Below are 24,477 nucleotides of genomic sequence, written 5' to 3'. Positions count from 1 at the left end.
GCATTAGCTACACATGTACAACCTATACTGAACTGCTTAACTTCCAGTAAGGGTGGGTGACAAGGGAGGAAGGGAATGAATATGGAATTCAAAGTTTTTAAATTAAATGGTTAAAATATATATATATACTATTATTAATACTATTTTACATGTAATTGAGAAATAAGATATGCAGGCACTGGGTGATAGAGGTCCACCATGCCCTACTGGAGAAGTCGAAAGAGGTATAGGAGAAGATATGGGAGAGAGCAGATTGGAGGAAGGGATGTCCTGTGGGATGGCTATTTGGGGGCTGTGGGTAGGGGGAAAACAGGGAGAAAAATCTGTAACTCAAAATCTGGCGGAAATGAATGATGTAAATCAGAAGTTAATAAAGCATTTTAAAAATGAAAAAAATAAAACTTTTTTTAAAACAAGGAACTACACTGGCAAGAGGATATATAACAGCCCACCCAAAAGGACACAAAGATCCAGTTTCTCTGCATCCTTCTAAGGCTGCCCAGCAGTGATTATGACACTTCAAAGTTAATCATTCAAAGGTGAAATTGTAATGGACATTACTGACATTGGTGTCTACTAATTCTTCTAAGTTAAGAAATGCTTAGTTTGATAATAACAACAATAATAATAACTTTTGTATAGTGCTTTAAGTTCATAAAGCACTTAAATATGTATAATTTCATTTGATCCTAACAATGATACTATGTAAGTACTAATATTCTCTCCATTTTACAGATGAGGAAATTCATGCTGAGCTAGATTAAATGACTTCCCAAGGGGTCATAAAGTTAGCAAGGGTCTGAGGCAGGATTTGAACCCAGGTGTTCCTCACCGCAAATTCAGCAAATCAAGTGAGTAGTGATGAGACTACCTCAGGGTCCTTGCTGACACTCTTCCCTGACTTGTTGACCATCACCCTGCTCTGTCTTTTAAGGACTGCAAACAGATGGTCATCACAACAAACTACTGCAGCCAATCATTGCTCGTGCAGTTCTTTGCATGGCATAATTTCCGACTTTAGATCCCTTTGTCGGAATTCTACAGCATATGAAAGAAGCTGGTTTGTGTTTAGAAATACAAAAATAAAAAAATCAAGAAATGAACTAACATATGAACGCATAGAGAATCCTTGTCTCAATGTGGGAAAATCTAGTTTTAATCTGGGAAAAATTTCAGCTTTCAGAAGTTTATGAAAATAAAATAAAACACAAAGCATCAGATGAAGCTGAAATGGAAAAGATAGTTGGAGCTAAGAAAACTAAACTAAGAGAACAAAGTCTTATAAGTTAAATGTTCTTTCCAGTGAATTTGGCTTTCTTTTTCATTTTCTTTTTCTGAAAGTAAACACTATTTGTAATGCTTCTTTTTAAAGAACACTATGTCTTATGATATATGAAGACTACTAAGTCTAGAAAATAAAGTGACTATATTACTGTATTATAAAAGATTTTTTCTCATCTCAAGTTTTCTGCTTCTCATAAACTGGCAAAAAGTAAGAAATTTTAAGATTCCTTAAAATTTACCAGTCTGTAGTTCCATTTATAACACACATTTTGAACATTTAAAAGTAAATTCAAATTAATAAAATTCAAATTACTATCTGAATAAGCCCTCTTAAATTACATATGGCAAAACCCAATAATTTTATGAGCAAATTACCAAAGCATGTTTGTGTGCCTAAATCAAGTGATTTTAATTGATTCAATTAATTTTAATTGAAAGGGCATATGAAAAATCATCTAATATTGTATAATCCTAACTTTCCCTAAAATTTCCATCTTTTTCTGGGTAAATTAATTTCCCTCATGGGCTCTAAATTTCTGAATATTGGATCTTTTCTATTCATCCCTCCCAGCTGCTTTTCAAAGGGCTAATGCTTTGTCACTATATCATAGGTAATAAAAATGAATAGTGCTGGAAGAAGAAGAAAAAAATAAGCTCCACTGAGTAAACTATTTTTCAGCTAGACATTCATCTGCCTTACCTCCTTAAAGATATTTCAAGGGAGCATGCACTCACACTACAATTCCAGTCTGAAAAAAAATGTTCTTTCTATATAGACATGGGCAATTTGAAAGAAACAATAAATTTATTCTGGAGGATTTAGTCAAATTTCTCAAAATGATTAGAAATCACTGGACTTGTTTTCATTTATTTTGGGGACTTTGAAATTGGAATCCTAAAGGTAAAAAAAAAAAAAGGTAAAACATATTTACAGGATATACAAAAGAAGGCTGTATAACATATATTTTGTCATACAATTATTTCTAATGCTTTAAGTATGAAATATGTTCTCTTCTAGATTTAATTAGTAGATAAAACTATATTATGACTGATTTAGAGAGAAGTGACTGTGTTACTCTGCAATTAAGAAAGGAAGAAAATGACTTTGCTATGTAAGTTTAAAGGAAGGTAACAGTCTGCATTGGAATACTCATTAAACATCTCATGGTATTACTGCTTTAAAACCTCCCATTCAATTATTTTTATCATTACTATTGTTGCAATATATTAAACCAATGAATATAAAGACTCAGCTCACCCATGTGCCTGGATGCTCACCTATTTCTACTTTTCTTCTAAAGAAGTGAGCAGATAAGACCTGAAATGGCAGTGGTAGAAATAGGGCCAGGAAACTTCCTTAGGGAAATGAAGCCCATATTTTAGCTACCTGCCAAATATGCTTTCAGACATATATGCCCATTCTCTGCCTTCCTGATTCTAAATCGGTAATCAAGTAACTCTTACTTCTGTCCCCAATTGTGCTAACTCAACACTCAGTTTCATCTCCTGATTTTAGTTTTTGCTTTTACATCCTAGCATGGCTTTGGACAGCATTCCTGAAGCCAGTTTGTCAAGTCTCACACCCTAAGCTCTGCCTCTTATGGCAGATATTCCCCCAGCAACAGCTCATAATACAGAGGAGGGAAAAGCAGACAATCCTGGCAATCAGTTGCCCATGAGAGGGGAACAAAGCCAGGGCCAGCAGAGAAGACATATTATGTTCTTTAAAATTGGGCCAACTCTTTTCTTGCACATTTGGGCTTTTATCAGACTTGCCAACTCCCTGATTTACCAGAAGACTTACAGATTTTCACCAGATGCTCTCAACTCCAGAAAAAGGTCACTCTTCTCCCAACAACTGATCAAGTGGCACCAGGCAGGGGGAGATGCTACCTCTAGCCCACTACAGATTGACCAGAAGCCCAGTCACTTGCTCTATATATTACCAACGTTGTATGAACAGGCAATACACTAGAACACAAAATACAAAGTACCCAATGGTTTATTAACAGCTGGAATCTCCATATCTTTCAGAAAAAACAGAGATGGCCCAAAACAAGGCCCTTCTTCCACATGGTAGGAACCAAACTATTTTGCTGATTCAGTTCTGGGAAGCTGGAGGCTTGCTCCCAGGTAATACCTAGGTCCAGATTTCTCAGGGTTTCTCCCACTAATACTGAAGCAAAAGATAAGAGTGGGAGGGAAGGGGGAAAACTCGTGGAGGAGAGAAAAAAGAAACTTCTCATTTTTTTTCTTATTCACTCCGGCTATCCCTTGGTCCTGTCCCTATGATAGAATGGTTGGTTACAAGTATGGTCATTAAATTTTTTTAAAAAGAACCTACTTCGATCAGTAACTTGCCCATCATCTCATTCCAAGTCTCCTGGAAACTGAGCTATGTCCATAGTAGACAAAGTTGGCCTCTATGCGTCACTTTGTCGTGGAAACAGTCAACAAGGGATCTAGAGCTGGAAAGCACCTGAGAATTCATCTAGTCCAATCCTCTCATTTTACAGATAAGGAAACTGAGGCTTAGGGATATAAAATGCCCTGCCCAAGGTCACACAGGAATTATTACAAACAAGGTGGGATTTTCTAATGCAGACCCTTTCAATCCAAGTAGTGCTATTTCTATTATGTCATGCTGATGGTCAGATGCCAATTTTATTTTCTCACTACTTTACAAGGGAAAGTTCTATGAAGTGAGTGCAGGAAGCAAGCAAAGGTAACCAATGAATGGCTATACATGAACCCATCTGACCCCTGCTCTTTCTTAAATCCTGGGTCTGTGCCAAACTGGTAACTGTTTTCTGTTTATTTCCCAATATGTCATGTTACTATCGACAAGCCTGAATCACAAGGCCACTTCTTAATAATCAATTACTCTTGCAAAGACAAGGCCTGGGAAATAAGGCCAAAAAACCCTTTATTTTCTTGTCACTTACCTGTTTGGCCACTGGGTGCCACAGTAGATCTACTTGGAGTCATAACTTTAATTCTGGCATTATGCTAACTAGTATAAATAACCAATTCATGCCCTCCCGCATACCGACTCATAAATGAAAGCAATAACTATGAGACTTCTAACTATAGATGTGATGCTATCTTTTTTAAGCATCCTTACCTACAAACTAATTTAATCATTTACCTTTTGCAAAATAATTCAGTATCATTTTTCTTCAAAAATTCTACGACTGATCTTCACAAAGTGGTGCATTTTGACTTCTGCGTGCATGAACTTGGTATTTATTAACATAAAGGAATGATGGATGATTTCAGATCTATACAACTAGTCAGTCTTGAAGTCCAACAAAGTCAACCACAGGAATGACAAGTGCAACAACACCCTCCCAATTCCTGTGGCTCAAATCTGTTGCTATACCCCACCTTTATTTACTAATACTAAAAGCATTTTTGAAAAGAAATAACTTCACAATTGGGAAGGGGACAAAAATGAATGTAGTAAATTCTCATTTATCTAGGACGGTCCATCCAGGAATATATATTTTAGTTAACTATTCTAATTAAGTAAGGGGAGTCTTCTAAAACATGCGTCAACAATTAAAAAAAAAATTAGCATGCAATAAAATACATGTGACCCTGAAACTATGTTGAAGAACATCTTTATTTTAAAAACAATTTGAGATCTAATAAGTAAGTGCCTCAAGGTGAAAAGTTTGAACATAAGATCATAAAGTAATAGATTTAGAATTGGGGGAAACTTAGAACTCATAAAGCCCAACCCCCTCATTTTAGAAATGAAAAACCAAGGCACAGAAAAACTAAGGGACTTGCCCGGTAACACACAGTCTGGAAGTTTCTGAGATAGAATTTGAACTTAACTCCAAGTCCAGGATTTTACTACTTTGCTCTATAGGAAGAAATATCAAAGATTGTGCTGAATTTTTGCTGACTCCGTATATTCTGGAAGCCAATTTAAAAAAAAGAAACCAAACCAAAATTGTACTGATACCTTCTGTTTATTCACCCCATTTATTTCTAAAGAAATCCCTCTCTCCTCCTCTTCCCTTCATCATTATTGTTTTTGCCCCCCTTAAATTCTTTTCTAGATACTTCACCTCTTGTTATAATGTCAGCCTCTGGAAAAATGTCTCCTTGAAGATGGCACGGGGGTTCTTTTGTGGGTTTTTTTTTTTTTTTGGTTTCTATATCCCCAAGAGGCAGTGGAACCCATCAGAAATAGTGTCAATCTACAGTAGTAGAGAGAGTCCCCTTGTCCAAGCAATAACATCTCAAACTTAGTTTCTGTCCCCTACCCTTCACATTCTTACATATAGACGTATCATAGGGGACCTGTAACTTCACCAATATAAGGAAAGTCCCTCTGCCAAGACAAGTCAACACTTTCTCTACAGATTAATCTTAGACAGTTACCTAGAAGGAGCACTGAGAAGCAGCATGGCATGATGGATAGAGATGAAGTCTGGAAGCCAGGAAGACCTGGGTTCAAGGTGTGCATGTAGTTAGTACTTAATCAATACTTCCTTAATTGCTTTGCCCACAGAAGGCATGAAATAAGTATCTGCTGATTTACTCACCCACCGATACTTCCAAGACTGTCCTAAAGCTTTAAAATGGAAAAGTTAAGGAAAGTTTTGAAATTCATGGGTAAATATTTCTCAAACCTTATTATGATGCTAGGAAAATAAATTGAGGATAGCTTCTCCATTCCTATAATCACAATTTGAAACATATACTTCTGTTTCCCTCAATACATGTAAGAAGAAAGTAGTCATGAAAATGAAATGGAGTTACAATCAAAACAGCATTGAACTCTCCTCACTAAATCTCTCTTTAATAATTCTCTGCTCTCATTTTCCTTTATGGTTGATTCTTTACAGGTCTAACTCTAAACCTTCTATCCTTTCAGTCTACAGATAGGTACAGCAAAGATTCAAAGGTGTGGATGGAATTTTATTTAAATTTAAAACATTTCTTACCTTCATCGACAGAATCTGAAGTGCTGCTTTTATCTAGAGAAAGGTATTCATTCTTGTTCAGGTCCAGGGCCTTGGGTGGAGACTTATTTAGTTTCCTTTCTGAAATCAGTAAAGGGCTCTTCTTGTCTAGTTTGGGACTTTGGGAATCTTCCCTCTGTAATCCCTAAAAGCAAGAGTGAATAACTAAATGTGAAAAACAAAAACATGTGAGAAAATAATTTCTTATCCATATGAAAGTCTCTTAATAGAGTTTCAAACACAGTAATTTATTGTGGAGGGGGAGGGGGAAATTTAATAGCTTATGTGAAGTGTGATGATCACTTTCTGATATTACCAAATATCAGCACACAAAAAATGAAGTAAACTAACATGCAAAGTATATGCTTGTCTCCAGTCCTCTGAGACAACAAATTGGAGCAAATATAGGCTTATCTGAAGGATCGGTCTATCTCTTTTAAAGTGTTATTCGTGAAAAAAATTGCATAATCGTTGACCTTGAATTCTCTGAGCAAAGGGTACTGAACTTGCAGTTGAAAAAACTGAGTGTGATTCCAGCCTCTTCCCCATGTATAACCTTGGGTCAGTCATTTCACCTTTATGAACCTCACTTTTCTCATCTATAAAATGAGGGTATCACTTCTTGTGAAAGAGATAACCTTTAAGATCCCTTCCAGCTGTCAATCTATACCCCTAAACTGTTCGTATTAGAATAAAATGGTTTCTAATGCACGTTGACAACTAGCATGCAATGGAAAGGGAACCAAATCTGGGCCTGTGACTTCTTTGGTGGAGAACTCCAGTGGAGGGAGACAGCGCCCTTGACAAATGCAGACCTACAGCTGACAGCCCAAGAGAGAGGGCACAGGCAGGAGAGGTTCAGTACCTTGTTGACAAAGGTTCCAGAGTCAGCAGGTATCCGAGGTCTTCCTAATTTGAGGGCCAGCTCTCTATCAACTCTGTCATGCTACCATTCAGAGACAGAAATGGGGAAGACAGATTTACTAATGAGTTTCAATACACTTGAATACTTGTTAAAAGAACCTAAGTTCTTAAATAAGTACTGTACCAAGTGGTAGTCTTAGAGTCTGAAAAAAAAGATTTGTAGGAATACTCCTGTTGTTTACAATATATTAGTAATTTTCTGGTTGTCTGGTAAGTAATAATTACTACTAACAATTTGCTGGGGATGTTTCAGAAGCACTTCTTGTTCTAGCTTCAATCAATAAACATTTATTAAGCCCCTACTATGTGCCATGCATTGGCCTAAATTCTGGTATGGGTTGGCCTAGATAAACTCTGAGTTCCTTTCTAGCTTGTAGATTCTGTGATCAGTCATTCTGTCTGAAAAGGACTCTTGGTGTGGGAATGCTCTCCAACAACACAGACCTCAACACTATGATAGTTTTATATTACTACTAATAATTAAAATTTATATGGTGCTTTAAGGCTTGCAAAACACTTTACATTTTTATCTCATTTGATCTGGAAGACACTCTAGAATCATCCAGTCCAAACTCCCCCCACCCCATTTTACAGATGAGGTAACTGAGGTCCATAAAGTTTAAGTGACTTGCCCAAGGACACACAGACAGAAAATGGCTAAGCAGGATTCTAATCCATGTGCTACTGTACCTACAGCTTAGTGGAAGAGTTCTGGGGAGTTGCCTGAGACACATGGCAGTTAAGTGACTTGCTCAGGAGGTCACACAGCTAAAAAAGGTCAGAGGCAGGATCTGAAAACAGGTCTTCTCAATTCTTGCCCAGAACTCTATCCACTATACCACAGAAATGAAGAATAGTAATGATAAAACATAACAAAAAGGTAATTTTCTTAAGGACTTATGATTTTTATAAAAATTGGCTCGTGAATCTTCATAAATGATCTCTATAAATGAAGCTCACATTACAAGTGACATTAAGAAATTTTAAAACTTGGTAGAGTTACTCAGTATATCAATAACAGACTTAGGAACAATAATTACTATTTCTAGTTTTCTCCAATCTATTCATTCAATTAATCACATGTAGAATCATAGATGTTAAGAGTGGAGAGGAACCTACATTCTCTATCTAAACCAGCCCCTTCTTTTAAGAAAAAGAAAATAACGTCCCCAAAGGTGAAGTGACCTGTTTAGGTCACACAGCTGCAGAAACAGGGACAGCCCTTCAGTTGTCCTGATTCCTAGGCAGGTGTGCTAGGTAGGAGAACAGCTTAGGATGGAGAGTCATTTACAATAAGCTTGGAAAGGTGTGAGTGGTGCCAGAAAACCAGAGGGCTGGGAGGGTTAAGCACCTACTTTTCCTCCTCCTCCAGGTGGTGAGGCCTTCCTGGGAAGTTCCATTCAAAGTCACAATTTGTATCCAGCATGCTCACTCTTAACCTGTCTCCTCAGACAATTCTGCCACCTTGCTCGCATGATGGGTCCACCCCCCGCCACACTCTTTTCAGATCTCTTTTATGTACTGTCTTCCTTATGGACTGTTAGAATGTAAGCTCCTTGAGGGAAGGGGCTGTCATTCTTTCAGCTCGCATTTAACTCAGTGCTTGGCTCACAGTAAGCATTTAATATATACTTTATCTATCTATCTTGCTAAATGGACAAATTAATAAATGCAACTGAAATGGCAGTAGAGGGGTATGACACATACCCATAACTGTAATACATGATAACAGATAATAAGCATATTAGAAAGGACCAAAAAGAAGTGCTATATTAAGTTCTGAGGATAAATGAACCAATTCCTACCCTCGGGGAGCATACATTTGATTGGGGAGACAACATGTACACATACAGTAAGTATGCACAAAAAATATACAAAATTAATTCAAAGTCGTTTTGGGAGAAAGTGCCCTAGCAGCTGTGGGGAATGAGCAAAGATTTCATAGAGAAGAAGGTGTTGCTCAACCTGAGTCTTGGGGCAGAGGGTTCCAAGAGGTGAAGGTGAGGAATAAGAACATTCCAGGGCAAAGAAAGGCTCCATACTAACCATTTTGGGTGTACTTCCATTAAGTAACTCTGTCTCTGGAACCCTACTAATGGGTTCACGAGAAAAACTGATGGATCTTGACAATTTTTCATCTCTTTCTCCAGATTCATCCAAGCTGCTTCTTCCTGGACTTCTGTAAGAAAGAAAATATATCTTCCACTTATGAACATTAACAATGTAAAGGATGGGGGCAGCAAGGTGGCTCAGTGAATAGAGCACCAGCCCTGAAGTCAGGAGGACCTGAGTTCAGATCCAGCCTCAGATACTTAACACAAAAAAAACTAGCCGTGTGACCTCAGGCAAGTTACTTAACCCCAATTGCCCTCCAAAAAGCAAGGAAAACAAAAACAAAACAAAACAATGTAAAGGATGGAGAAGAGAGGAAACAAAAGGGGGAGAGAGAGAGACAGAAAGAGTGAGAGTGAAGGAGAGAGAAGAAGTGCTATCCTTTAATTCAGGAAGACCTGGGTTCCACTTTCAGCTCGGACCTACCTCTGTGACCTTGGCAAATGACTTAGAATCTCTAGACTCAATTTTCCTCATCTACAAAACAAGGAAGTTGGATTAAATGGCTCAGAGGCCCCTTCTAGACCTATATCTATGAGTTTATGAATAGTTAGCCTGATAAAGTGGGACATATATGAGACACCACCAATCTGGAACTTGGGAATTTCCAGTATAGAAAGTTTAAGTCCTCCATGACAAGGCCATTGATCCAGGTGGTGAGGAGGGGAAGACTAAAGTACAACAGAGCTGAAGGAGCAGCCTTGATATAATGGACCACACAGGAGGTATTTCATCAATCTGAACAGCTGATTTTTAGAAAATTGGTGTTTATAAAGAATAACTTGTATGGAAATCTTTTTTCATTGAAATAACTGTCAAAAATAGAGTATTCTTCTTAATAATCTCCCCCCACCCAAGTCTCCATGATACCATTCTCTTCCAATTCTCTTTTCATCTGTGAGACTGCTCCTACCCATTCTCCTTCACTGGTCCACTGTCTCTCTGCTATCCTCCAATGCAGGTATTCCTCAAAGCTCTGACGTTATCACTCTTCTCATCCTCTTTTTTCTTTCCCTCCATCCATCCTGACTCTTTTCCTCTTCCAATGTCACTCTGCCAGCATCAATTACTACCTCTATATAGATGACCTTAAATGCTTTGTAGCCAGGCCTAATTTTTCCCATAAGCTACAATCCTACATTTCATAAAATCATAGGTTTAAAGCTAGAAAAGACCTTAGAAGTCATCTAACCCTTCTTATTTTAGTGGTGAGGAGACTGAGGCTGAGATCAGTACCCAAGATCCCACAAATAAGGAGCATTAATAAACAAGCATTTATGAAATGCCTACTATGTTCCAGGCACTGCCCTAAGTAGTAAGACTACCAAACACAAAAGTAAAACCATCCCAGTCCTCAAGGAGCTTATAATCTGCTAATACCTTCTCAGATAGTTCATAGGTTGGCTGGTGGTTGTCCTTCATGCTTGAAGACCAAATGACATCCCTATGCTGAGGTCAAGGTACAGTGGGTCTGCCTGTGGCTGATCGGAGTGATATGAGCTCAGAAGGGTCTGTCAAAGGTGGGGCACAAATAGTCCACGTGAACATTTGGAGTGGAGATGTCTCTAAATTAGCACATCTCATGTTTCTTTTGAGCTACTTGGAGCTCACAGAGCAAAGCGCCTTCTTTGATGCAGGCCACCATGCTGAATGATCCTGTGCCAGTCAGTGTCTCCCACGTCTCACAATCACTTCCAAAGTTCTTCAGAGAGAGATTCTGAAGAACTCTCTGAAGTCCAAAGGTAAGTAAGTACAGAATATATATGAAGCACAAAGTACAATACAGGATGGGAGGGGAGAGCTGACAACTGGGGAAACTGGGAAAGGTTTCAAAGTAAGTGGCACTTGAATCTACCTTCTCATGTTTGTCTTAACACTCATACAGTAGGTTTCAGCTTCATTGAGCCTTCAAGTAAACGAGGTTTTAAGGGGTAGAGAGGAAAGAAGGAGAACATGCCCAGAATTAGAAACTAACTGTGCTAATGTTCACAGTGCTGAGCTGCAGCCCTTGCAGCAGCAGGCAGGCCAGTGTTTGATGGGAAATAATAATGACAGCCTGGAAAGGGAGCCCAGAACCAGGTTGTAAGAGGCTTTAAGAGCCAAACAGAATAGTCTGTACTTGATCATAAAGGCAACAAAAAGCCCCCCCTGGAAGCTTCTGGAGCAGAACACATGATTAAAGTCGCAGAGAACCAGAACTGAGCCCTGGCCCTCTGACTCCAAACACCAAGCTCCTCTACTGCAGACACACTGCTCTTGATTTCTGATTTTTCCTGGGCATTGCCAACTCAGGGTCTTGTCTGCTCAACACGTGTCACCTTGCCCAAACACGCTGCCTCTTTGTGAGTTCCCTATTTTTGGCTGAGGGTGCTATCACCTTCCCAATGACCTAAACTCACAATCTCAAAGTTAATCTGTGCCTCTTCCTTTTCCCTCATATTCTACCACCCTTCACACCCAATTAGCTGCCAGATATAAATTCTACTTCATCAATTATCTGTCCCATCTGTCTGTCCCCTCCATTCACACCACCAACACTTTAGTTCAGGTGCTTACCTCTCTCCGTAAACGTTAACAGTCATGTACCTCACTGCCTCCCCTGTCTACAGACCCCTAACAGCACTTTGAAATGTATCTTCCCAGTGTACAAGTCTGACCCGTGAATATGTCACCCCCCTGCTCCAGTGGCTCCCTCCTGCCTGTGAGAATTTACAGGATAAAACATAAATTCCTCAGTTAGGTATTTAAGGCCTCCTCCAGGGTGCTACCAATTTACATTCTTAGCCTTGTTTTAACATTCCTACCCTAGGCTTCAGTCTGGCACTTACTAGCTGTTCCCTACTAGAATGCCACACTCTCCTGCCTCCTTATATCCACAAATGGCATCCTGCAAACCTGCAGTGTATTCCCTACTCTTCTCTCACTGCTGAAATCCTTCTCTTCTGTTAAAGCCTGGGTTCAGGTGTCATCCCCTTCATGAAGCCTTCCCTCCTTTCCCCAGCAGAAAGTGATCTCTCCTTAAATTGTCTTTTGGCACCATGTTTGGATCTTTCCCTTGCCCTTATCAAATTCTAAGTCGTATCATTTATGTACATTTATTATCCCCCAAATGAAATGTGATTTTCTTGAGGAAAGTTGCTATGCTGTTCATGTTTCTTTGCCTAGTATCTAACTAGCACCTTCCCTAGCACACAGAAAACATTTGATAAATGTTTGATACAGAATACATAATTCTTCTGAGAGATTTCTCTAAACTTTAGAGAAACGATATAAAATTACTCAAACAAATAAATTAATGTCATACTTAAAAATTTGCTTTAAAATACACATTTGGCAAATTATATGGTAGAAAGTGGAACTATACACTGACCAGCAACAAAGGAGTATTTATTCACAGGAATATCCTATTCACAACCTCAGCCAGGGCAAAATGGCTTCCATGAGTTGCCCCTTAAGAGAGGAGTGTTTCCTGTTGTCCCAGGACAAAGTCATGGAGCTCATATTCCCTTTCTTCATCACCCCCATCCTCAAGAATCAGATTTGAGCAAGGGTTTTGAATGCTCATAATACTAGCACCACTGGGGCTTCAATATGACGTCTTCCCTTCACAGGGAAAAGATAAGAAAGGAATATACAGAGAGGTCAGAGGCGCAGTTCAGAGCTCAGCAGAGTATGGAATAAGTACCTCTATCTGTTCTGAGCCACTCTAGTAAAATAATTTGGGTTCTAAGTGACCCTAGAGCTCTTGCTCTGCTCAAAGCTGTGCTAACTTTTGTTGCCAAACTCAATCAGAATAAACAAGTAAAGAATATGACTTTTAAAAAATAAATTAGACCTGTGATTTCCTCAGTGTAAAGAACTTCAAGCTTCATTGACATAAACTATACTTAGTAGAGATGAATATGAAACTGATTTACATATGTGTGTATATATGTATATACATATGTATATAAATCATAAAATCAGAAAGGAGTTATTAGAAAATATTAGTAAAATTTCTGATAAATATTTTTATAGGGAGCTTCCTAGATTCTTTACATACCAGATACTTTAGCCAATTACTCTAAAGTTCAAGAAAGACAGGATTTGGTATATCCTAGCACTAAAAAATTAATTGTGTTTAGAACATATTTCCCTATTTCAGAGGACAGTCATATTTTCTATGAGACTCTTTCCCCATTACAAGGCCTAAGTATGTAGGAGAGGGATGAATCACTGTGTCACTATGGCCACAAGACAATGGCAAGGCCTCTCTAGGAATAGGATGATCACATAAGCACTGGAGGTCATGGTTTCATGATAAACCAACTCTGGCCCTAAAGATATCCATTTGTTCATTTTCAAAGAATACTAATTTCTGCCAAGGAACTAGAATTTGTTTTTTAATTTTGGGCTATAGATATATACAACAATCATAATACTGATGCATACTAAAAGCTTAAGATTTGCTCTGACATGGGGAAATGACTTTGACTTACTAAAAAAAAAAGTCTGTCTGAAGATTTAAAAGAAATTTATCTTTATTATTCAAAAGTAATAAAACTACTGATAAGGTTGGTGAAAAAAGTACCAGGTTCATCATGTCTCATATAATATTCCAAGCACAAAACTTTGTACCTTGAAAAATGTATTGTTGAAGAAAACAAACTGAAAGAAAAATCTGTAGAATAGCCACTATTGGCAGGTAAATGTTCCTGAAGCAGTCTCATATGTATCTTTTTTTTTTTTTTTGGCTTTTTGGAGAGGGGAAAGTAGGGCAATTGGGGTTAAGTGACTTGCCCAAGGTCACACGGCTAGTAATTGTCAAGTGTCTGAGGTCATATTTGAACTCGGGTCCTTCTGACTCCAGGGCCAGTGCTCTATTCACTGCGCCACCTGGCTGCCCCTCATGTGTTATCTTAAACCTACTTTTTGAGCTTCATGATTTAGTAAGCTAAGCATCAGAAAGGCCATACTGCATCAGACCCATGGTCCATACAGCCCACTCTCCTATGAATCCAGGTGACAATATATAGAAGCATATAACCACAATCTATGATGTCAACCTTCAATGGTTCATATGAAAGGAATATACCTTTAGATAGCACTAGCGACCCTTAATAGACATCTATCCTCCAAAAGTTTATCAATCTCCTGAAATATGTATTTTAAACGTCCATTCATCAAAAAAAATTGTTAGGCACCTACTATGTACACGGAATTATGCTGGGTGCTGAGGAGGATACAAATGTGAACAAGGCAAAGTGCCTGCCAATAAGGAGCTCATATGATAGTATGGAAATAAGCCATGAGCGAAAGCAAACATGACATGAAGCAGAATGTAAAAATAACATAAGAGAAATACATAACAAAGCACTGAGAGAGTTCAGATGGGTGAGAAATTAGTTCAAGTTGATGCAAAGAGGAGATGAGGGAACAAGCTTCACAGAGAAGATGACATCTGAGCTGGGCCAGTGTTGTTATTGTTCAGTCATGACCCCATGTGGGGTTTTCTTGGCAAAGATACTGGAGTGGTTTGTCATTTCCTTCACCAGCTCATTTCACATATGAGGAAACTGAGACAAACAGGGGTAAGTGACTTGCCCAGGAAGTATCTGAGGCTGCATCTGAACTCAGGTCTTCCTGACTCCAAGCCCAGCGGTCTGTCCACTGCAGCACCTAGCTGTCTCCAATATGTGGTAAATTATTACTCTGCCAGGTAACAAGCTCTATACTTACTATATTTCTTATGTTGGTTAAAGCTATCTATTTCAAGCTCCTAAGGGTGACTTTTTGCTGTAATACCCAGCAATTGAATAAATAAGTCTATGTTCAGCTAAATCATATTCTCTATGATTTTATAAAATTTTAGCACATTCTCCCCTTAGCTCAAGTATCTACAGGAGCTAGAGATTAAATAGTGCTCAGTTTAGTTGTAGGAAATTGGTGCCACTTCCCACTGGTGACTGGGGGTAGAGGGAGGGCGGGGGACCCTTTTTTCACAAGGTTGGTGGAAGCTCAGGAGTGACAGAAGTCCGTTTCATTCTCCACTATCTCATTATGTCTCTCTTGACTTACAATATCCACCACTGCATATATACAACATAGTTTTTGCTTTTTGTTGTCAATATTGTTCTTGATCATCCCAGTGTTTTGTTGGCTTTTTAGCTTGTCTAAACAGGCTAGGCCAAAATTCCTGAGGAACAGTTATTTTGACTTCCAGATTCTTTTACTGGACTGAAAGTGACAGAATAAAGCTCATCATTCTGTCACTATAGTTTGAATTATTTTTTCTTAACTATATTACTTTACACTGGTCCACACTGAAGCTCATTTGTCATTTTTATGCCCCCTTACTGAGTTTTGTGAGCTCTTCCTTCCATTTCTCTATATTTTAATTTTTTACTATTTATGAATCTTATTGTCATTCACACAATTAGGAGATTTTACTATGTATTTTCTCTTCTACGGTCATTAACTATTTACTAAAACTAGGTCTTGAATAGATGATTGAGAAACAAAGGTTATTTCTTCATTTTTTAAATATGTTTTAGTTTGCATAAAAGCAAATCTATTCTCACCCAATTCTCCATCTCCAATTCTTGCACAAGAGTAGATGCTAAATTACCACACATTCTGAATGGGTAGAATTCAAATTAATTAGGGTTAACTATAATATGTAAAGTCCTGTAGACATTTTAAAATGTTAAGTACCTTGGTTGCTCATTATCCTCAAGTGACAATGACAAGCTTTCCATCTCTTCAGCATTCAGACCGAGCTCAGTGCCATAGCTCTGCTGAACCAACTGCCAGAATTCCTGTTTCGTCAAAGTCTGAAATGACAGAAAAATCACACTGTACACTAAAACTTAAAATAATACATTGCGTTATTATTACTAAAAATAATTTCTTGTAACAATATGAACTTACATTATTTGTTTATTAAACTTAGTGACACATTTTCTTTGGGCACAACGGACACTACCAACAAACACCCAAATAAATCTATTTACAAAGCACATTCCCCTAAAAAAGTTTCTGTCATCAACAGGAAAGGTTCCTTTAACTTGATAATATGTGCTTATTATCGAATTCATGAGATACAAACTATCTATTTCTACCTTTTGACATCTTTTCCTTCACTATGGAAGAATCCATAAATCACTGAGGTGTCTAGATAGGCTAGCAGCTTGAGGTCACCAAATATGGCAAATTAAGATGCTGCTCCATTACTCAGCAAAACACAACCATTATGCCTCCATTTATGTAGCACTTTACAGCCACAAAGTACTCCTACATTCATTATCTTCTTTGAGAAGAAATGTCTTCACAGAACCTTAATGTGGCAGGTGGTATGAATTCTAGAAATGTTGACGGACTTTCAGACATCACTTCGGACATTACATTTTGGTTGGCAGTCTTGTTTACAACAATTAAGAAAAGTTTAGGTCAGAGGTAGGTAATCAAAGCACCTGATGTCATTGTTGGCAAGGTTCGGTCACTCATTCATTCAAAAGATATTTATTGAGCACCTATGTACACAGCAATATGGGGATACAATAAAGCATTAGCACTTCTAGGGTAGCAGATATAGAGTCAGAGGGAACCTTCAAGATCTTCTCGTTCTCATTGTACAGATGAGGAAACTGAGGCTCAGAGAAGGACAATGATTTGGCTAGTGTCACAAAGAAGAAGAACATGGAAGTACAGGGATCCTAAGATCAAACCTCTCGTTTTTAAATTGGTGTTTTCCATCGCACTATACAACTTCCTAACTTCAAAGAGTCTGTCATTTTAGGAGGGATAAAGGACTTAAATGTGTGAAAAATCAAATACCATAAAGTAGTCTTAGATTATGCAACAAATGAGGCAGACAGACAAAGTGAAAAATATCTCTATGAGTCAGACAGTGGCTAGAGGAAGTCTGTGGAAGAGACGGTATTGAAGTAAAGTCCTAAAAAATGGGTAGGATTTCAAAAGAGGAAAATGAAGGAGATCTTTCCAAGAAGGGAAGGGGAATAAAAGAAATAAGAATTAACAGTGCTAGCAAAGACAGTCATACGGGAATGAAATGGGAATAGGGAAGAAACCAGCCTATCTGGACAAGAGGAATTCTTGCTGTAGAATAAATAGTAGGAGATAAAACTGTGGAAGATTGTAAAGGGCCTTAAATCCCTTGAATACCATTCCCTAGAATGTGCTTCTCTCTTCTTCCATTATTTTCCCTCTTTTCTTTCTTTTTATTGTCACTTTCTGCCTTCATCCAACTCAGGCCCATTAGTGGCACCCAGGCATACTCAGACACTCAGCACAAAGCATTTGACCCCAGCCTGGTCTAGGTCAAGTATTTTGCTGATTATCCTACAAAAGATGAAACCTTCATTTTTTCAAGTTAAGCCAACCTTCCATCCTTTACCTAAAATCTAGCACATGTGAATGCAAATCTTCTAACCCATTAGAATTATTTGTGGAATTTTCCTTACAATACTTAATTTATATAAGGTTATAGTTCTTATTTATAGAATAAGTTAATTCTCCCCAGACATTTTTCTTGAAATATTATTACAGCTACAACAGTCAAAAGGTCTGCTGATGTAATATAAAAATGAGCTTTATTTCCATATAGTTCAAGAACGCTAACTTCTGACAGTACTTTCTGAGATATCGGGCTTCAAAATGAAACAAAGACAGGCTTAAGCAAGTGGACAAGACAATAAATAAAACTTAGAAATACTCATTAAAATAGTGAACTGAAATTTATACTAGAATTAGAATACTCATACTAAAAATATTATTTCATAGAAACAATATGGAGACAAATATATGTGCTTGTATACATCTTATATGCTACCAGAAAATGAATATATGACTATGGGTTTTTTGTATAAATACCTTGTCTTTTTTTTTAAGTCAATAAAATGTGTATAAGTCATGTTTACTTCTAATGGAAAGAGCGCTGAATTTGGGGGCAAAGGAGCACAGAGTTTGGAGCGGGAATTCTTAATATGGGGTTCATGTCTTTTATTTTATGCTTTTAAAAACAAAATTTTGAAAAGAGCTCCATCCATATTCTTCCCTAGACTACCAAAGGGGTCCATGACACAAATAACCTCTGGTTTGTATCTAGAGTGGGCCTTGGAAATCACCTAGTCCAAATTTTACAGACCAAACACTCCTAAGTTCATGTAGGTAGTAAGTAGTGAAAATGGGATTCAAAACTAAAGTCTCTGACTACAAAACCAATGTTCTATCACATAATTAAATATGAGTTCAATATGCATTTTCATATTTGGACTTTGGTTCAAATTCTGGATCTGCCATTGAAAAGTCATTATATGATCTCAAAAAAAATTACTATCATATCATAATCATAGGCCTCAAGTCCTTCCTCTGTTAAAAAAAAAATAGGTGCTGGTTAGACTTCACAAGTTTTGGATCCTAAGACTCCTTTAACTCAAAATGTCCTGTTCTATCAAAAATGCAAATTTTTCTATGAAGTTGTCCAGAAGTCACATACAACCTAGTTATTTACAATTCATCTCCAAATTCAAACTTCAATTACATTACCATCATGAATTTCCTAAATATTTAAGCAGACAGTGACACAAGTGACATTTTTAATCTAGAATTAATATGCGTAACCTTAGGAAAAATTCACATTTACAAATAAAATAAAGCATCTACCTTTAAACAAAGGACAGTCTCAATGTTTCACCCAGAGGGTCGTTTTAACGATGAGGCACGAAGTTATCAGATAAGTTTCAAAAGTCAGAAGATCAACTTTCGGCCTAGGAAGCTTTGTTTTCCAAATAAGTCACAAAACACTTGAATTATCACACAGGGCTCCAAATATTTGATGACAAGCATGAATCTGCTATTTTCAATCTTCTTATTTTGTCATGAGATGCTTTTATTTATAAAAGACAAGCTCTAATATGGCCTAACGCTTATTTATTTCTAACTTCCTAGACTGTCGGATCGGCTTTCTCTGCAAGGTAGCTGGTATACTGAATTGGAGGTTATACCTCACACCACTGGTTCCTAAGCCACGCCTACAAGAAGAAGGACAGGTAAACAGGGTTTTTTTAAAGACACAGTTCCTATTTTCTTCAGTTAAATGAAACTACTAGTTTACACATGTGCAAATACCTTGCTTTCACTCCTTGTACAATATTTATGCTAATATGATTTTAAATTAATTTTTGAATGAAGAAATATAAAGATTCCATTTTTAATCCTCTGGATTGTATTGTGTAAATCAGAGCTCTCCTCCCTAACATTTTCATTCAAATCAGATGAAAACATCCAATTACTTCCCAAAATATACTATGCTACCTACTACTATATACTACTCCGGTACTAACAGAAGTTGCCATCAAAATTTGGTATGAATCCCTCTACTCCTACTCTCAGTATATACACCTGAGCCTTGAATGGAATGTCAGGAGATAGCAAAAAAAACAGGCCATACAGGGCAGCAATTAAAGTGTTTGATAAAGCTTAAACAAATAAAAATATCATAATGTATCGTGTTAGTCAGGAATTCTGCACCTTGCAAAAATGGTCTGGGTTCTTTCTGTTGTCACAAGTCTCATATATTTTATAGTTTGAGGTAACACAGAATTAGTGGATAGAAGGCTATACTCAGTACCCCCAAGAAGCTTTCTTTTTACTTTTGTTCTGGAGGCACCTGGAGTTACATGACTTGCCCAGAATCACACAGCTAATAAGTGTTTGAACTCAGACCCTGCGGACTCCAGGGTCAACGGTCTGTCCATTGCACCACCATTGCTGCCCTCTAACTTTCTAAAATGACAAGTCAGACAATCTGGTCGAGAGCTTTCACATGAGGAATCCTCAACACCAGTAACTCACAAGTATATGCATACACATAATTATAATCTTCATTCATTTTAACTTTATTTAAAACCTTCATTTTACATCTTTTTTTAAAAAGTGGACCTAAAAGTGATAACCACAGATTCTCTTCTGATGCTTTCAATTTATTAACTGTAACTCACACACTTTTTATTTATTTTTTAAAGGTAGTGGATGGTAAAATGGAATCTGGTTCACATTTTAAAATTAGCATGTCAACATAAAGGTAAAAAGACATAAACAAGCAACTGTGCCTTATCTTATACTGTTCAAATCCCACCTTAATGATTTCCATTAAATATGTATTTTTTCACCTTTGGTACAATTAATATATTATTAGAAATCACATTCTTGGTTTAGAAGAGCTAGAAAATAAAGAGAGTCCAGTCCATTTCTAATAAACTGGTTCTATCTAGAGATGACAGTAAGCCAGTGGAGTCTGTTGAGTTGGGGCGGGGGGAAGGGGGGGGGGGAGTAGTAGGGAGTGAGGTGACATGTGCAGACCCAGCTTTAGGAAGATCACTTTGACACCTACATGAAGGACAGGTTCTAATGGGGAGAGATCTGTGGCAGGGATACCAACAATCCAGGTGTAAGATGATAAGGGCCTGCACCAGTCCGAAGGCAGTGCTGGAGAAAGGGGTATATACAAGAGAGGAAGGAAGAGGGGAGAGATGCAGCAGGAGTCCAGGATGCCATTTAGGTTACAAGCCTGGGTGACTTCAAGGATGGTGGTAACATATGAGTCTGGAAAGATGGGTTGGGGCCAGGTTCTGAAGGGCTTTAAAAGTCAAACAGAAAAATTTACATCTGATCAGAGCAGTAATAGGTTGTCCAACTGGAGCATACTGAGGACAGGAGTGACATAGTTAAATCTGAGCTTAAGGAAAATCACTTTGGCAGCAGTGTGGAGGATGGACTGGAATGAGAGATGAGCAAGGAGACCAAGTAGGAGGCAGTGTAACAGTCACTCCTGGGTGAGAGGTAACAAGGGCTGGAACAAAGATGGATGTGTACGCAGAGACAAAAGGGCAGAAGAGAGAGACTGTGTAGAGGCAGAAAAGTCAGGGTTTGGTCACACAGACTACGGAGCATGGGCAGGCTGGAATTATACCAGATCTGCAGCGTTGTTTCAATATTATAAAAACCATCAACATAATCTGTAGTTGTTCAGTTGTTTCAGTCGTGTCCAGCCCTTGTGACCCCATTTGGTGTTTTCTTGGCAAAGATACTAGACTGGTTTCTTTTTTCCTTCTCCAGATCATTTTAAAGATGAGGAAATGGAAGCAAACAGGATTAAATGACCTGTCCGGGGTCACACAGCTCCTAAGTGTCTGAGGCCAGATTTGAATTCATGAAGATGAGACTTCCTGAGTCCAGGCCCAGACCTCTATCCACTGCATCACCTAGCTGCCCATCTGCATAACAGACTATATTAATAACAAGAACAACAAAAATCATATGATTACAGCAATGGATGCAGAAAAAGCTTTTGACAAGATACAACAGCTATTACTTCTAAACATAAGAAAACATGGGAATAAATGGATCTTTCCTTAACATGATAAATGGTAACTATAAAAAAACAAAAGCCAGCATTATATGTAATGAGTATAAACTAGCAGCCTTTCCAGGGCAGTATGCTGGTAAATATTTAGCAACTGGCTCTCCAAAAAATAGGATATACTTTTAAGTTTTATTTCCATTATTAACACTTTTCTTAAGTCTAGACAATAAACAAAACAATAAATCAAATTCTGTTTTGCAAAGATTACCAATTTTTGAGGCATTTACACACACTGATTGCTCACAATGAAAATTTAACCACTAACTTCAACACATCTCTGACCTTTTCCTGTAAGATCAGGAGTAAAGCAAAGGTATCCAATATTACCACTACTATTTGACATAGTGCTAGAAATGCCAAGTATAGCAGTAAATCAAGAAAGAGGACTGAGGTAATAGTCATAGGCAAGAACAAAATTAGTATTTTTTGTAACTGATATTATAGTTTACTTAAGTAAACTAAGAAATTAGTTGAAACAATAACTCCAGTAAAATTGTAGGATATAAAATAAATCCACACAAGTATCATCAGCATTTCTAAATGGTAGCAACAAAACCCAAGGGGAAGAGAAATGTGATTTAAAATAATTACAGAATGTATCAAATAGGCAGGTCCCCTAAAGGACTCTTGCCCGCTTCTCATGGAAGCGTAACAATAAACTTCTACAACTCTCACTCCAATTAAGCCTGAGACCTTGAATTCTTTCCAGACGATATTGCAGGTTTTCTGGTCTTGGATAAGCTCAGAATATCTGCTGAACCTATTGGGATCCCCTCCCCCATCATTTTGTCGAGCCAGCAGAGAGTCTGTGGTCTCAAGTTTTCTTGGAGTTCCGGTAAGCTCCTTTACCTCCTCCCTCTAGTCCTGTAGTCAGGTTCATTCAAGCACCTAGGAAGGCTTGATTGGACAATTCCGGTCCGGTCTATTTTTTAATAGACCCGGGAGATCCGGGTTATTTGTAATAGACCCGGGACACATCCCGCATGGATGGGGGACACCCTGTCTAGGGACAAGTGTGCCTAAAAAAATATATGCACATATTTCTTTAGGCAAGGCTTTTCACGTGAGATGTCACAGAAAAGCAGACGACTACAAGTGATTCTGACTGGGGAGTGGGGAAAAGGATGGGTCAGTCTCCCTCCATACCCGGGAGACTCACCCCTAGGACATCTTTTGTACAACTGAAAAACACTCAGTCTTCAAGACCTCAAGGAGAAAGGATGGGCCGGCTTCCCCCTACACTTGGGGGTCTGTGACTAGGCTATCTCAAAGCAATCTTACCTGGCCCCAATTGGCATCTATCTGAGGGCCAAGAAAATGTGATTTGTGCCGAGGGTTCCAGAAATCCTCTGTGAGCTTTTGAACCTTCCTGTCAGCTTCTCTCTCTCTCTGTGAATGAGTGTGTGTGAGTGATCTGACATCTAAGCTTTAAACTGCAACTGCAGGACATTCCTTTGAAATGCTGTATCTCTTTCCCCTGCTGCTGAATGCAGGCTGGAAAGGGAGAGAAAGAGAGCAAAATATTGTCTTGTTTGTGAACAGAAGTTTTAAGATCTTTAAAAGTTTGAAAATCTCCTCTTCATTCCACACTGGCCAAGTGGAGAAAGGCGAAGGTGAGAAGAAAGGGAGGGAATCTTTTCCCTCAGAACAAAGAGGCAGGTCGACTTAACATTTAACTATTTCCTGCCTCACCTAAAAGAGGAAAGTTTTGTGTACCGTGTTTCCCCGATAATAAGACCTATCCTGAAAATAAGCCCTCCCCTTACTGTGTAAGATTCCTCTAAAATAAGCCCTCCCCCGAAAATAAGCCCTATTGAGATTGCTACTGTAGTGAAGGTGATCCCCTGCGCTACACGCTACATTATGGTACCCTCTGTATGCACCGTTCACCCCCCCCCAAACGCACGCCACGCTCCGAGCTGCATCCAATCAGAGCTGCAGCAGTGAGCGCGTCATCCTGTTCTTCCCCAGTGATTTGCTTATTGAATAAAGGTACATTTTTTTGTTCACATTTACCTGTTTATTAAAATTGCTGTCAATGTTCATTAAAATAAGCCCTCCCCTGAAAATAAGCCCTCTGGTGTTTTTCTGTCCAAAAAAATTAATAAGACAGTGTCTTATTATCGGGGAAACACAGTAACAGAATGCAACTAAAAGGCAACTGAATGCATTCTGGTCATTTTTGAAAAGTGTCACTCCTAATTTGATGCTAAAGAGAAGTCAGAAGTCATTTTACTATTTGGCATTTAGGCAAATTGGAATATTTTCTAAGATTTGATACATAAGGTGAGGTTTTTGGGTTCTCTAGAACTGGGATAAGGGAGTAGGCGCCACTCCCTCTCCCCTTGCTAGGGAAGTCAAAGCTATCACATTCAAAGAAGTTTCTAAGGAGTGGACACATAAAATTTATTGGAGTAAAAGTTGGAACAGCTAAAAACATATTGGGGGGAGGCATAGCAACTATATCAAGGTCCCCTGGGGCATGCAGATGACCCTCTTTCCTTTCAAATACTGGGGTCCACAACCAAGCTCTGCAACTGTGGGGAGAGGAGAAAAGCCTCTGCACTTGGTAAGCCTAATTTTCTATCAATAATTTTGGTATGTGATGAATTGGAAATGCAATTAATGTCATAATGTAATTGTTCTATTATGGTATCTCTAAATAGTAAAATCTAAATTGTAAAGTCCTTTTATACTGTAAAAATTGAGTGACAAAAAGAAGTTTTCAATCTGAATTTTGTTGAAACTAAAAGA

The 24,477-nt window shown here is 38.2% G+C and overlaps 1 protein-coding gene across 3 annotated transcripts in view; it reads right to left on the bottom strand.

Moving 5' to 3' along the window:
• Positions 1–24,477, bottom strand: part of GRAMD1C (GRAM domain containing 1C) — a 173,307-nt gene that overhangs the window by 40,538 nt on the left and 108,292 nt on the right. Inside the window, exons 1-5 of one of the 3 annotated variants that reach the window (XM_069069897.1) lie at positions 18,963–19,302; positions 15,993–16,111; positions 9,234–9,366; positions 6,246–6,408; positions 5,680–5,745 (exon numbers count right to left, since the gene is read on the bottom strand). In XM_069069897.1, coding sequence (XP_068925998.1) covers positions 5,680–5,745; positions 6,246–6,408; positions 9,234–9,366; positions 15,993–16,036 — 406 coding nt within the window. In that variant the 5' untranslated portion in view covers positions 16,037–16,111; positions 18,963–19,302. Of the gene's footprint in view, positions 1–5,679; positions 5,746–6,245; positions 6,409–9,233; positions 9,367–15,992; positions 16,112–18,962; positions 19,303–24,477 lie in introns of those variants that run through there. The other 2 variants (XM_069069898.1, XM_069069900.1) reach the window with 2 other exon arrangements.

Source organism: Petaurus breviceps, unplaced genomic scaffold (assembly GCF_028583685.1).
Source record: "Petaurus breviceps papuanus isolate PSGF00001 unplaced genomic scaffold, PetGlider_PUasm1.0 90792, whole genome shotgun sequence".
NCBI lineage: Eukaryota > Metazoa > Chordata > Mammalia > Diprotodontia > Petauridae > Petaurus > Petaurus breviceps.
This window is presented reverse-complemented; position numbering and strand designations above follow the sequence as displayed.